This window comes from Trachemys scripta, chromosome 8 (genome assembly GCF_013100865.1).
Source record: "Trachemys scripta elegans isolate TJP31775 chromosome 8, CAS_Tse_1.0, whole genome shotgun sequence".
Taxonomy (NCBI): Eukaryota; Metazoa; Chordata; order Testudines; family Emydidae; genus Trachemys; species Trachemys scripta.
This window is the reverse complement of record NC_048305.1, coordinates 104,936,047-104,951,457: the sequence shown is the minus strand read 5'-3', so window position 1 is coordinate 104,951,457 and position 15,411 is coordinate 104,936,047. Positions and strand designations below refer to the sequence as shown.

The 15,411-nt window shown below is 39.7% G+C and overlaps 1 protein-coding gene across 5 annotated transcripts in view; it reads left to right on the top strand.

Moving 5' to 3' along the window:
* The window catches only part of MAST2 (microtubule associated serine/threonine kinase 2), a 320,067-nt gene that overhangs the window by 33,055 nt on the left and 271,601 nt on the right, over window positions 1–15,411 (top strand). For all 5 annotated transcript variants that reach the window (XM_034779933.1, XM_034779932.1, XM_034779940.1 and 2 more), the window contains exon 3: window positions 8,392–8,534. In XM_034779933.1, the coding sequence (XP_034635824.1) occupies window positions 8,392–8,534 (143 nt within the window). The remainder of the gene's footprint in view (window positions 1–8,391; window positions 8,535–15,411) is intronic.

Genomic DNA, 15,411 nt, shown 5'->3' with positions numbered 1-15,411 from the left:
GCCAGCGATCTACCTTTGCATATATACCCCATTATCTTTAGTCATTTCTTTCAAATTCAGTAGTACTGTTTGCGTACACTGTGCCTGATACTGCAGAAATTTGATATTTCCAATTTTGCTCTCTGCCAGGAACAAAAAATGCCTTTTTGTTCTTTTGAATTAAATGAACTTGCACGTCTTGATGCTGTCCACTCATGTTAACTCCAGTATCATATCCCTGCCCCTTGCAATTATCCAATGTCATACCATGTCTGGATAACTCTTAAAGTATCGCATCTGACAGAGCCTTTTCGGTAGTTTCCTCTACGTTCAGAAATGATAGCAATTGCTCTTCAATCTTGACTTCTGTCTCTTGAATATTAACATACTTCAAAATGACAGACATTTGTTCCTCGTGACTGATAGCAGATGTGCAATACAAAATATTGGAGTAATACTTCATTTTGTTTATGTTGCTAATTGTACCTATTACCTTTTGTGATAACTTCAAAATGATACTTTGTATTGCAGGGCTTATGTATTGGTGTCTTTCTTCTTTAATAAAGAACCATCTTGAGTTCCTCCATCACAGGCTCATATTTAGCCATTAATTGGACTTGGCCTAAAAAGTTTCCATTTCCACACTCATTAAGTTTTTCTATGGATCCACAATATGCTAGGTTCTGTTAAGTTAAGTGAAGAACAATGGCCACAATTGTTTTAAATACACCTTGCAAGTATTGTCTCTTAGTTTTGAGTCATGATTGTGAAGTCGGGTCAATTGCAGATTCAATTTTCAGTCATGGTTCCAATTCTTTCCACTTTACTTTGTATCTGATTGAACATGATTTTTCTCATGAGTTTTGAGAGGTTTGTGGTTATATTGCCATTCCTGAAAACCACCATCAATGAGCTGGTGACCACTACCAAATAATTTGCAACAAATACAGAATATTACATCCTCTTTACTGTAATATCTGAGCCAGTGTCATTGTACATTTTTCAATTTTCTTACATAATTTTCTTCTGTGAACCTGCTTCCATTGTGACTTGGAAAACTTTTACCTTTCACTTGCAGCGATCCATGTTTCAGTATGGTGGTTATTGCTTTGTCATGGATGAATTTGGGCCATGTTGAAGGATCGCTGACATTAAAAGGGGATACTGAAATTAGTGGAATGTCTTCTGAGTTGTGACTACTCGCTTCCACTTGCTGAGATATAGCAGCTATAACAATGCTGGTTCTGATGGGACCCAACTGAGAGTGCCAATTCAGGACAAATTGCTTGAAGCAGGGCAGTTACAGCCCAGGCCTGGGGTTTTTCCACCTCTAAGGCAAACCAAACCAGCCAGACAGAGAGGACTTTGGTTTTACCCCACTGGCTAACCACAAGTCTAACAAGCAATTCCCCTAGACACTTCAGTTTCCCGGTATCACCACCACTGCCACTCGTTATGGGGACGAATGGTTATGAAAACCAATATCCCAGTAAAAGAGAAAAGGTTCTCTCGATCCCAAAGGACCATGCCCCAGACTCAGGTCAATATACAAATCAGATCTTACCCACAAATCACGCTGTTGCCAATCCTTTAGAATCTAAAGGTTTATTCATAAACGGAAAAAGATATAGATGAGAGCTAGAATTGGTTAAATGGAATCAATTACATGCAGTAATGGCAAAATTCTTGGTTCAGGCTTGGTTCAGCAGCGATAGACTAAACTGCAGGTTCAAATCAAGTCTCTGGAGTACATCCCCCGCTGGGATGGGTCATTTAGTCTTTTGTTTAGAGCTTCCATTTGTAGCAAAGTCCCTCCAGAGGTCAGAAGCAGGATTGAAGACTAGATGGAGATGAGGCATCAGCCTTTTATAGTCTCTTCCAGGTGTAAGAGCACCTCTTTGTCCTTACTATGGAAAATTACAGCAAAATGGAGTTTGGAGTCACGTGGGCAAGTCCCTGAATAGTTTGCTGAGTCACAAGGTATATCTGCCTTCCCTCAATGGGTCAGTTGTATAGCTGGTGGTCCTTAATGGGCCATCAAGCAGGCTAGGTGGTGCCGACACCAGCTTGTCTGCGGTGTCACCCAGAAGCATAGCATAAGTTTGAAATACAGACAGTATAGAGCCAATATTCATAACTTCAACTACAAAAATGATACACACATGTAGACAGCATAATCATAACCAGCAAACCCCCTCCATAGACGGCTTACACGACAACCTTTATACAATATTTGCTGCAAATATATAACAGTGGTTGCAACAGTGATCTATACAGTTACAGATTATGTCAATAACATCACAGCGGCGTAATGATCAGATAATGTTTCTTGCTTCTTATTTTCTTCATGCCCTTCTAAGTCCCCTCCCCCCCCCCCCCCCCCGATTGGTTTCCTGGACTGATTCTACATTAGAAGAGGTGCCAGGAGTCAAAAACCTCACAAGTGCACCTTTGTCTCTTAATCTGATCCTGTTTCTCTTTTTTCCTTCCTTTTTGCCACACCTGAGGTAAATTTTTAAAAACCTTTTGGCATCTTATGAAACAGGATCTGGCTGTGCATACATTTAGAACTAGAGGACAAAAATGGGAATGAAGTGATGCATAGAGGGCCACATCCAGCTCTCTCATCTATCCCCCTCCTCGTGTCGCACTCTCTTGTTTACTCTCTCATCATAAGACAATAACAAGAGGACATTGAACTAAATTGAAAAGGAATACAGATATTGAATTAAAGGCGAACTTTTTAGGCTCCCCCTGGGGAAAGGTCTGTGAGGCCCTCACCCTCTCTGATCTACTGATCTTCACTGGGGTCCGGACCACTGCAATCCATCCCATAAATAATAAAAATCCTCAGCGTTTTAGTCTTTGTAACCACAGAGCATTCATATGCACTGTGCACTTAATGTTAAACAGCCGCATAACATGTAACCAGTATCTGCAACTGTAAAGCAGAAATGCAAAAGCTCACCTCAAGCAGGGAAAATACTCTCTCTAAGAAACAGAGTTAGGTGGCTTCGGTGGGGTTTCCCAACCAGTCATGGCTAGAGAATGTACTGTCACTGTAGGCACTGCGTGTGTCTAAGGAGTTCAACCACGGTATATCCTCCTACTCTGTTTACTTGGCATCTGCAGTAGCACTGTGATTACGCAAAGGGACATATAAATGCCAAGTGTCCCATAACTGCACTACATTTAGTCTGCCCTGCGTCATTTGAAATAGCCTAGAAACTACAGACTGGCTCTTAGGCCCCCTTTTGATCTGAGGCCATCTGCTGCCACAGGTTTCACAGGGTGGGTTGCTACAGCACTGACACAACCTCAAACTGCAACACATTTGTGTTCAAGTAGAGATGTCCTGAAGCCTCTAATCCTTTGATGGAGGTAGAAAATTTGAGTCTAAACTGTAAGAGGTTGTGCTGGTGACTTAGACTCTTTTCTTTGAGTTGGTACTGAAACCATGTTCAAACCTAGTATTTGGGGGGCACTGAGCTGCTAGAGGTGCAGACTTACGTGGCCATTCAAAGCCTAGGTACTGACCAGTTGTTGATGTGAAAGTAGAATTGTTAGTCTGTCCTGTCCAAATTCCAGCTCGGACATTCTGCTTACCAAAATTCCCGTTAAGAGCTGGGTGAAAAATTTTCATTGGAATGATTTTCTGATAAAACAGGTCCTTTTCGTAAAATGGGAATTTTATATGGAAAAATTTTAGTTTTGTGCCAAAAATTTGGTTTTTCCATGGTGAAAATTGAAACGACAACTGCCCTCCAGGAAGGCCTCATCAGCTACACTTTTTAGCAGTGAAATTGACAAAAGGCTTTCATGGGGGGTTGCTGCAGCGGAGTGCCTTGACTCTCTGCCTCTCATGGTATGTCTGCAGTGCAGTGGAAGCCTGAGCTCAGATTCAGGCTTGAGCCCGAATTGCCCTTCTGTCTACACACAAATTTCTTGGATTTGGGCTTGAACCTAGAGTTCTAGGATCCTCTGTCGGTGGAAGGTTCAAGCCCGAGTGAAGCTGGGACCCCAGGGTTCAATCCCTATTGCTTTGCAGTGTAGCTGAAGTTCCATTTGACCTGGGTCCTGGGAGTTCACCAAAGGTATCCCACAATCCTATGGGCCAACTTCCTTTGTCCTCTCTATCCCAAGAATCTCCAATTGACTCAAGTGAAAATGAAAGCCACCCCTCTTGGTCATACAGCAGTTGCTCAATGAGTCAGTGTTAATTCTTCCTTTTGTCTTCTGACCACTGAGCTGCAAATACACCGTCAGAGAGCCTTCTGTGTTTGCAATACTGACCAGCCAGAGAGAGCTTTTTGCTAAGCGTGCTGCATCATGGTCACTGGAGCACAGCCAGATTTTGGTGAATCTCTGGTGTGAGGTCAGCACGACTGTGGACTTGAGTAGGATTACCAGAAATACTGTGCATATCAGCAAACAGTGAAGAAGATGGCAGCTTTGCAAATTTACCACACTGGTGATCTGTCCGGGGAGCGAATTAAGTGGTTCAAGAGTGAGTGAGTGGAGGACCAAGGACCAGAACTGACCTCGTGCAACTCACCAACGCTGTGCCTGTTTTATGAGGAATTTGACCAGATGCTGGGCACCGCACCAAGGATAGAGCCACCTGTGGAGCACGATGACCTGTTCAGCTGGGATGTTGCCCTGATGAATCCATCATGTGGACTTATGGAAGGCAGTAGCAGGTGCCAAGCAAGTACCATGAAGTAACTCTGTTGCTGAAACCGTCCCCAGAGCAGGCTTTGAAACAGGTTTAGCAGCAAATTCTGTTTGCTGCACCTGAGGTACATCCTGCGGCAGACACCAAGGGCCTGGAAGCCGCCTCTGAGCCCGGTAAGTTTCTAGCTCCATGTTAATAGAATACTGGGAGGAATTTCCACTCCATGAACCAATGCAAAATTTATGAGACCCCCGGGCTAGCAGCATGTATCCGCTAATGCCGGACTGTATCCCAGCGACTTGGTGTCCACCCGTCCCTTCCTCCCCGCTATGTGGAGTTTAAAGTGGTGACTGGGAAATGCCAACAGTAAAGTACACCTTCAAAGAGTATTTTTACTGGAAAGGCACAGATTTTTTTGCTAGGGTAATTCCTGTTTCTTAAAAATATTACATTGCTGTATCTTTAAGTTTGCTGCTCTGTAATCCCTCAAAGGTCTATGGAGCGAGAAACAGTGAACTTTGTGTATGTGTTTGGGAAAATGTTTTCCATTTCCAAATCTAGTCCATTTCAGTTAGAGATACATAGCCCATAGAATAGGGGATAAAATAATTTGTCCCAAGTATGAGTGGGGTTTGAATTTTTGTCCAGAAATGTGCTGGGGGGTCGGGAGGAGGAAGGCTGTGGAGTTTTGCGTATTTGCATGCAACCGTAACAGGATAAGCCATGTGGAAGCTAACACAGCAATCCTGTTGATTCCCTCATGAATTCTGACCCAGTCCTGCATGTTGATAGCTGCAAACTTTTCCTGAAGCAAGAACTGCAGATGGGTAATCATGTTGCGAGGAAGGGCGTATTTTCCAGGGCAGTAAACTTGCACTGGTTGAATATTATTTTTTATATTTATTTTTCAATTATTTTAATAAGTTTAGGCCTTATAGATTGTCAACTTTAAACACATTTAATTTGAATAAAAATCTATATAATTTAAAAAAAAATAATAGATGATCTATCCTGTGCGCAAAGTTACACAAGAAATCTGTGGCAAAGTGGGGACTTGAACCCAGGTCTCCAAATCTTGCTTTTGTTGTCCTCTATTTTAAGTAATGTAGTAAAACTACAGGCTCTTCCTCGTTTAACTGTAAATAAGAGTATACTAGATGTTTGAGAATTTGCTCATAGCAGTTTTGGGATTCTTGGAATATGAATAACAGGGGCATTGCACTCCCACTGTCCATGCCAAAAAAGGGAAAGCAATCAAATATGGATGGAACATAAAGTTCTGAAAGATAAATTCTGCCTATAGCTTAAGTAATGCTATTCCATATATCAGAAATATGACTGGTTTAAAGGCAAGACATGTTATGTATCATTGTTACTTAATTTTTAAGGAATGTAGTCTTAGTCTGTTAAAGATATGTACAGTATCTTTCTTCAAACTTTTTTGAAAGTTGAAGTTTAAACAGCTCCGAGAGACTTACTGTAAAAGGTACAAAATGTATTAGTACTGCAGAAGGTGTTGCAAATGGTGATGAGGAATGTATAATGTTCCTCTTGATTGGAAATCTGCTAATTTAAAGAGCTGCTTATTAGTGTAGTTACTGGAATGCTAGGAAAACACGAGGTCTATTCCCTTTTCCTAAATCAGGCTAGATATTTGAGGCTGTTGTGAATTCCAGCATGGGGAATTTTGTAAATGTATGTATCTGTCAGTAGTAGCAGAACGTAAGTAGAAATTTTGGGGATATAATTCTGACTTCTGAACAATAGTGTGACTAGTTAAATATAAATAGTAAACTTGACTTAAGAATGTGTCTGTCCTGAGATGTCTACTGTACGTGATTTAAATGTATCCAACACCCAGAAGGTCAAGGACTAAGCTATTTACACCAAGTGAAAGAGAACTGAAATTATGATGCCTTCAAAGACCCACCCTCTGCAATAAAAAGGAGTGAAGAAGTTGCGTTGTCTGTTGTGTATTGTATTTAATTGTAGCATTATCAAATATTTTCCTGTTAAATAAACTTAAACTTCAAACATCTCTTTTGCTTTTGTTACACTTGCTTTCCCTTAAAAGTGGGTGGGTAATCTATCCTGACCTAAAACTCCATCTGTGAGATTTCATACAGATCATTTGCAGTTTGGCTATATAGTGTGGGAGAGTCAAAATCAAATGCATATAATCAAGCTTATAAAAGAAGGTTTTTCGCAGTCTCAATTATAGAATAGACTGGTGTCTTCTCATAATGATTAATCAAATAGAGTTGTGAAAGTTGGAGTGTACTTTAGTCTCCATGATAGTGTAGAATTTGGGTGGCTGTGAGTTTCCCTGTTGAGAACCTAGTATGGAACGTAGTGAAACTATGGAAGATAGCTCTCAAGATCCAGCAGGTCCAAAGGAATGAGGAGAGGTACAGGATGTGTGGATGGCAGCTTGGCCCAACCTGTAAGAAAATCAAACTTGCCAACGAAGAGTTCTCTAGCCATCCAAGGAAGACAAATGATCCTTGTTGGGGATTCAGTGCTCAGAAAAATCGAAAGAACATTCTGCAGGGGACAAGTGGGCAACAGGACAGTATAGTGCCTTCCCGGAGCCAAGACACAAGACTCTAAGATTGAATAGGCGTCTGAAGCCTGCAGGCAAGGATCCATTGCTCATATTAGCACTAATGAGATATCCGTCATGAGATATCTTGCAGATAGTAGATGATTTCAGGGAATTCGGAAGAGTACTTTGCCAGCTTTTGAAAAGGTTGAACAGGATGACCTGGGTAGTTATAGGTCTTGTCAGCCTGACATTGATCCTGGGCAAGATAATGGAGTACCTGAATTGGGACTATATTAATAAAAAATGAAAGCAGGGTGATTAAGGAAAATCAACATGTGCTTATGGGAAATAGATCCTGTCAAGCTAACTTGATATATCTATATATATCTATATTTTTTTTTTATGAGGTTACAAGTTTGGTTGATAAGAGTAATAGTATTGAAGTAATATACTTAGACTTTTGTAAGGCATTTGACTTGGTTCCTCACGACATTTTGATTAAAAAAGTAGAACAATATAAAATTAACATGGCACACATTAAATGCATTAAAAACTGGCTAACTGATAGGTCTCAAAATGTAACTATAAACGCAAAATCATCACTGAGCGGGTGTTACCAGTGGGATCCCAGAAGGATTTTTTTTGCAGATGACACAGCAATTGGGAGAGTGGTAAATAATGAAGAAGACAGGTCATTGATTCAGAGCAATCTGGATCACTTGGTAAACTGGGCACAGATAAACAATATTTGTTTTAATATGGCTAAATATAAATAGATATATCTAGGAACGAAGGATGTAGGCCATAGTCATGGAATGGGGTAGACTGACTCTGAAAAAGATGTTGGGGTTGTGGTGGATAATCAGCTGAATATGAGCTCTGTGTGACACTGTGACCAAAAGAACTAATCTGATCCTGGGATTCATATTCAAGGGAATCTTGAATAGGAGTATAGATGCTTTTACCTCTGTTTTTGGCATTGGTGGGATGCTGCTGGAATATTGTAGCCAGGTCTGATGTTGATAATTCAAGAAGAAAGTTGATAAATTGGAGAGGGTTCATAGAAGAGCCATGGGAATGATTATAGATTAGAAAACCATTGCCTAAACCCTGCATTTGGTTAAGTATTGTATTATGTAACCTATAATTCATTAAAGTGTTAAAATATTAAGATCATGTTTTGTTTTTAAAGGAAAGCAACTGCTTCCCTTATCCAGCAGTGTGCACAGTGGAGTGGGACAATCAACATGGCAGCCAGCTGGAGAAACCTCAAACCTGGTCCGTATGAGAAACCAGTCTCTAGGACAGTCTGCTCCTTCTCTTACTGCTGGCTTGGTGAGTCTGATAATATTTTCTGTTTTCCAAATAAAACTACCTAGTGAAAAGTTATTTGATCCTTTTCTTCAATACCTTTTCTATTAGGCTAACTCAACTATTTATCATGATGAGAGCTGCCTGGAAAATGCAATTTTTCTTTTCTGGAAAATGGAATTTTTAGCTTGCCTTGGGCAGCTGTCTCCTGGGAATGCCCTGTTTCCCAGACAGCCAGCTCCCTGGGGGATTGGGCAGCATAGGGTGACAGCTGCTCAGGGATCTGGGGCAGCCTGGGCTGGCAGGAAACCATGTAAGCAGGCTGGCTGGGCATCTTTCCTGGCTGCTTGCCTTGTTTCTATCAAAAATTTCAACAAAATTGACACGTTCCCGTGGAACGTTTTGATTCCATTGAATCTGCATTTTCCTGCTGAAAAGTCTATCAGAAAATTTTTGACCAGCTCTAATCATGATTGCTTTTGATACAACTCTCTCTGAAATGGAGACCTTTAGCTCCTGATGTTCCTTTCTTCTTAAGTACTGTAATTGACAAAGCACCTGGAAAAAAGTCAAAAGCACAAGACTGAGGAAGAGAAGATGAAAATAATCCTTACTTTCCATTCAGTGATCTATATTACATAGCTATCCTGTACTTTGGAACACAGATTGATAGGCTTTATTCCCATTTCTAGAGTGTTTACATGGATAATGTGTGTTTATGTAGGTTACACAAGATACATTTTGGTGTCACAATCTTTGTTTTTTCAGGTTGTTATATAACTTGGTGTAATATATAGATTGGGATTGGTTTAATAAGGGTAAAATGATGTATCCTTTGTATAATTTAGATTGCAAGCCCTCTGGGATAGTGGCTATGGATTCACATAACGCAGCACCTAGCACACCATAGCTACTGAGTGATCTGTGACAGCCTGACAATATCCTGTAATACCCTAAATAAACCTTATGGGATTCAAGTTAATTTAAACCTTATTGAAATAAGTTTAACACCTTTGGCGTACATTATATTGAAAACGCAGTTGTGTATGTGTTTGTTTGTTGTGGATTTTTATGTACCTTCCCTAGTAGGGAGGGGTGATGCTAATAAGCTTCCTTCATTATCAGCTTTTGAAGCCACTCCCCTGGGGAGATATGTATATACTAATTCACACTGGATTTTTCAGAGACTAACAGACAAAGACAAACTTTTGGATGGAAAGCCTGAGTTTAAGCTGGCTCAGTGCCTGCCCTTCTTCCTGATCCAGACAACAGGCAGGACTCCTGGTTCACAGAAGGCCCCAATCCTTAGGACAGGTTTGGAAGGACTGAGCCTGCCAGAACATATTCTAGGGTGATGTCTGATAAGCTTGTTAGCATGCGTATAGGTTCTTTTGTTGTTTTTAATTTATTTTCTCTGTAATGAGTTTTACATTAAGAATAAAATAGACTTGCATAGGAAGTGCTGCATGGTAACTGTTGACAATCACTCTGTCATCAGTCTCTGAAGAGAAGTAAGCAGGTCAGTTTAGTCAGACAGTCTTTGCTGGAAAATACAATGAAGAAAGGGAACTGTACAGCCTGGGAATATCCGGGTCAAAACGGGGAGAGATGCGGGTCTCCACCCAGAAAGGCAATGGCTGGGGAGCTGGAAGCCAAGAATGGGTGCCCTTGCTGAACCACTGAGGAGAAATACAGGTGCAGTTGCCCTGAATTGTCACAAAAGCCAAATCCTAAACTGACTTAAAGGATTCAACATGAATGAATAACTTGTCAGCTCTGGGAATGGTCAAGTTTTGGAAATTCGGACATAAGTTAGTGTCTTATAATTTTGTTTCGGAAATAACAGATGTCTGGCATCAAATGGACTGTTCAAAATGAAATTTAAATCTTTAAAGAACAAAAATCTATGCATTTGCATTATTGGTAATTTTGGTTTTAAAATACATAGTTTTAATCTGTCTATGTACATTAGTCATGTCAATGGACTGACATTTTTGTGATTTGGCTTAATTGTACGGTGTCTTAGTTTGGTGGCTGTCTGCAGGCCTGGTTCTACCCGTTTTTGTTAGATACATAATCTTTCCAGGGGTTTGTAACTTGACTGTAGCAAAACAAAGACAAAATGTTCTGACTTGTATCTTGGCACCCAACTGCTTATTTCAGGAGGATTTAAAAAGTATATTAAATATTTTAAAATAAAGGCTGACCTTTCTCTAGAACAAGGCAGATATGTTTCAGATTAGTTTTATATCATGCGCTAATGAAATTGGCCAATTTTATAAATAAAAAAATACTGTGAGGTTCTTAGTTTGGACTGCTGCTTTGTTAGTATTTTAATGATAAACTGTTGAGTTAGTGGATGTAACTTTTATATTATTTAATTGGTTCCAGGCATGCTAACTCATAAACTCTTCCTACTACATAGTGACATGATAAATTTGTACTTTTTGGCTCTATTGGCGCTTTCTGTGGTACTTATTGAAAGATTAAAAAAGCAAATTGGTTACCAAGGGCTTTTCTAAAGGTGTGGTTCACAAAAATTTTAGTGCTGCGGCCCCTTTAGAGAGACTTTAAAACTTGGTGGCTCACCACAACCAAATACCATTTTTTGGCACACTCAGGACACTAAATTCAGGAGTTCAGGATGCTAGCTTCAAGAGGGACACTAGAGTTTGAGTGGTTTTGTGACTTTATTCAACTGCATACAGTTTGTTTAATTGTATAAACGGATCTCATCCAGATTTTTAGAACTATAATCTTTAAAAAGGGATTTTTTGGTGTTTGGACGTAGCTAAGATTTTAGTGGGAAGAATAGTCATGTTTCAAACTGCATAGTTGAACAATGTTTGGTTGAGACTCTGATAGCGCCAGACAGAAGGGCATTTTCCAAGTTGAAACAATTTCTGTGTTTAGTTTCCACAGAATTCATTGCTGAAAACCCAAACTCAGAGAATGAAGTGAATGGAAGCAGCACTTTTACAGCTTCATTGCTGAATTCTTTGTAGTCTTCTTTAAGAGAAATCCAAAATTCCTGGTTTGTTAAATTTGAAAACTTTAGTCTTCATTTTGTGATCACTAAACAGTTCTAAGAGATTTTCTTGAGGTGAGATAGTTAAGGTTGGAAGCTGTTACTGATAATGGGTTTTGAATCCAATCAGTATCTGGAGATTCTTATTCAACTCCAGGAAAATAATAATGAAAATGGGAATACAATCCAGACAAATGAGTTAATATTTGGTCTTTAATAGTGTTTTGATCACTTTAATTCTGTTCTTTTAAAAAGTCTGATAACACTGGATCTCAGTAATTTCCTTTTCCTTGTGACCTCTTTAAAGACAAACCTTCATGAATCCCCCAGTTTTCTTTCATATCTACATATTTATATTTTTACCTTGAAGTTTTAGGTTAAGTGCATTCAGCTGGACACAAATGTCCACCAGGTAAGCTAACATAGTCAGGAAGTCCACATTGTACATATAATCTGCAAGGTCTGTTTTCCCAAAGACAAAAATTCTGATTGTGTCACAATTCAGACGTGTTGTGACACACTTCCCACATGCCAATCTCCCGAGTTCAACGTGAAACAGAAGCTGAGTGTGGTCAGAGCCCATGTCTTCGCACAGCATATTAAAACAATGCGTTCACTGCCAGGGATTTTTATAAAATTAACAGGTTTAAGAACACTGTTGAGGGCCTCATGTACTTCAGGTTGCAATCTCTTTCTTTCCAAAGCTTGGAGATGAATCATTCAGAGTGTCCAAATTGCTGCTTGTGCCACTTTACTCATGCGGCAACCCCACTCTGCTTTCTGCTGCCCCAACAGTGCACAGTTCCACACACACATCCCAGTTAGGATCTTCATCCACTATGAATTTATCGTCTATCTTGAATATTTCCTCACCAGTTATTTGGATTGGTATATGGATTGGTATTTATTTGCAAAATAAAAGTTCTTCAACTATTGTGCCTGTTTTGACAAGTCTTATATAACATAGAAGCTGAGCCATTTTGGCTGTCTGTAGATTCATCAAGCTGCGGTGCAAAATATTGACTCTTCTTAACTTGTTTTATCAACTAGTCCTGGACATTTTCTCCAAGATTATCAGTGCATCGACGGATGATATTTGATATAGGACTGGTTTTCAGTGCTATGGCTGCTTATTCCCCATCATAATTCGACCTGTCTGTTGCTGGTGAAAATAGGATTTCACCAACGTTGTGCACTTGTTTACATTTTGCAATTCACATGGCCGCAACATAACATGCTTCTAAGGCTTTTTGAGGAACAGTTGCTTCTTTAGACATAACTTTTGTTTTGCTGCTTCAGTTCTTCTTGTTTCTGGGCTCTGATTTACGAATTCTAGGTGTTTGGTTTCTAAAGGTCTTAGTAGTTTCTCTGGCCTCATACTTTAATTTACTAACCTTTGAAAACAAATGACACATTGTGGCTATGGACTTCGTACAGTAATATCAAGACCTGAAAAATCCAAACATTAGGTGGTGGTGTCATATTGTCTACTTTTCTGTTTAACATTATTAAAATCCTTTTTGTCTTCAGCTGAGGTTAGCTACATGTAAGCTTAGCAGTTGGAAAAAATTGTTCCATTATAAACAAGATGCACACGTCTCTCCCTCAGCACCCTTCCCCTATCTCCTAGTGTTGGTGCTGCTGCTTCTGGTGCTAGGAGCTTCTTTGCGCTCTGCTCCAGCAGGGGATTTTAGCTGAGACACTTTCTGCTGAAGGCTACCTGCATAAGATGCAGACCCATAGATAAGATTCAGTTTTTTTTTAAAGCCTACTTTAATAGTCTTTTAATTAGGAAACTCCCCTGCCCTTCCCCCACAAAACAATTGTTATTGTTAAAGGCATGTTTTGTTAAAGGAATGTGGATTACATTTTTTCCCAAACGCTTGTGGCTCTCCTATGAACCCTTTGTGATTCCCCAAGGAAGCCATGGTTCACAGTTTGGGAAGCACTGTTCTACAGTAAACTTTTTGACTTAAAAGAATGGAGTTGAGCTGTAATGTTGAAATTTTAATACTTGCCTCAATGTGTGCTGTAGTGCTCAGGCACAGATGCATATGATAACACTCTATTTTCATTGCTCTATACTAACTTACATTGGGGTTAATTAAGGATAGAGATTCAGATGTAAAGCCATGACTCTGAATTTCATTGCTTTTGTTGGTTTAAATCAGAACTTTTAAAATTATTTTAACAGTTGTTAGTATTCAATTTTATACTGAGATGGGTTCCAAAACAATGACTAATAGCTTGTGGCAAGATGAACACTGAATTAAATGTAATGAATTCTGGGACTTTGGAACTACTTACATGTTTGGAGCTGTTTTAGTATGCTTGTGGTATTGGAAGATGTTTTACAAATTACAACAGGAAAAGGCTCCTTGCCAGGAGAATTAATCACTTCAGAAAAATGGCTCTGAAAAGAGAGAGATTAATATTGACATTATACTCCTCTATTTATCTATCCGTTGATTCTCAGAGTTTGAACTTTTGTAGTGGTATGTATGTCATTTCAGAATGTTCATTATATGTTTCCATAAAATAGATGGAATAGGAAGAGAAAATGGCAATCTAGTGCCAAAAAGGTGGAATGTTGAAAAGAGTCATCTTTACTGCATACACTTGAGTGGCTTGTTTCTGCTCCCACTCGTTTGACAATCTGGACTTGGTTTTCCTGTGGTGTTTGAATTTGCTAGGTGGAGTGGCCTGTCATGGGCCTCCAAAAGTGTTTTTATCTTTATTTTATTTTTTATCCGCTCCCCCCCCCCCCCCTGGTGTTTCCAGCTGCACTACTTCTACAGGCTGGTTCCTGTGCTTCAGTTGCTATCTCTTAGATTTTGAACACATTCATGAAGTAAATTGATAAAGTAACAGTAACAAACCTGCAGAGACTGGAGTGCAGCTTTTTAAACAAATAAGACTGACAACTAAGTTGCTTATGAATATTAGCTCACAAACACCTAAGAGTGTTCTAGATTGTCACAAACCCAATTTACAGGTAGGGGAAAATGTTTCTGCATTTACATATGTGGTAATCTGGATCCAGGGGCTTCAAGTAGCAGAGCCCATTGGATCCTTGACTCTGGGAGGAAAAAGCCTGTACAGACTGACCGTGCTCAGTACTCTCCTCTAGAGGAACCCAGCATTGGCAGATGCCAATCAAGCCTATTGGGCCTTTTAAATGTATGTAAGGACTTTCAGGTGGTGACCTCATTCCATTCTTCTGCTGAATCCCTCTAACTCTTCTAGCCATAAAGTAGCTATGGCTCTACTGGAGTGACCATGAGTCCTGCAGGTGGCGAACACCCGGAAGTTTTTTACAGTATTTGCAGACATTAGAGGACTTTACCACCTAGCTGTGATGGTCATGGAAAACTTGACCTTTTTGACATGCTTTCTGATCATAAGTCTGAGGGAGTCTGGGTGAGTTTTGTGTACAGCTTGCAGGTTCTAAGTTAGCGGTATGAGTTCGGGAAAAGGACTTGGGCGTTATTGTGAACAACTCAGTGGAGACCTGTGTTCAATATGCTGTCAAAAAAAGCAAACAATAAGTTAGTATGTTTAAGGAATGGGTTGGAGAATAATACATAAAATATTATAATGCTATTAGGTAAATCAGTGGTTGGCTTTCAAAGGATATTGCAGAATTCATCTGGATTGGCTAGTGAGAATGTTAGGGGATGGAAAAATTCTCATTGAGAGTGTGAAAAAACTGAAATTGTTTACTTTATGAAAGAGTCCAATAAAAGGGGACATGATCAAAATATACAGAATGAATGGTCTAGAGAAGATAGATCATGAGCTTGTCTTCTGTCTCGTAACACAAGAACCAAGGGAAAATTCTTTCAAACAATGAGCTTTCAGACAGTGGAATTC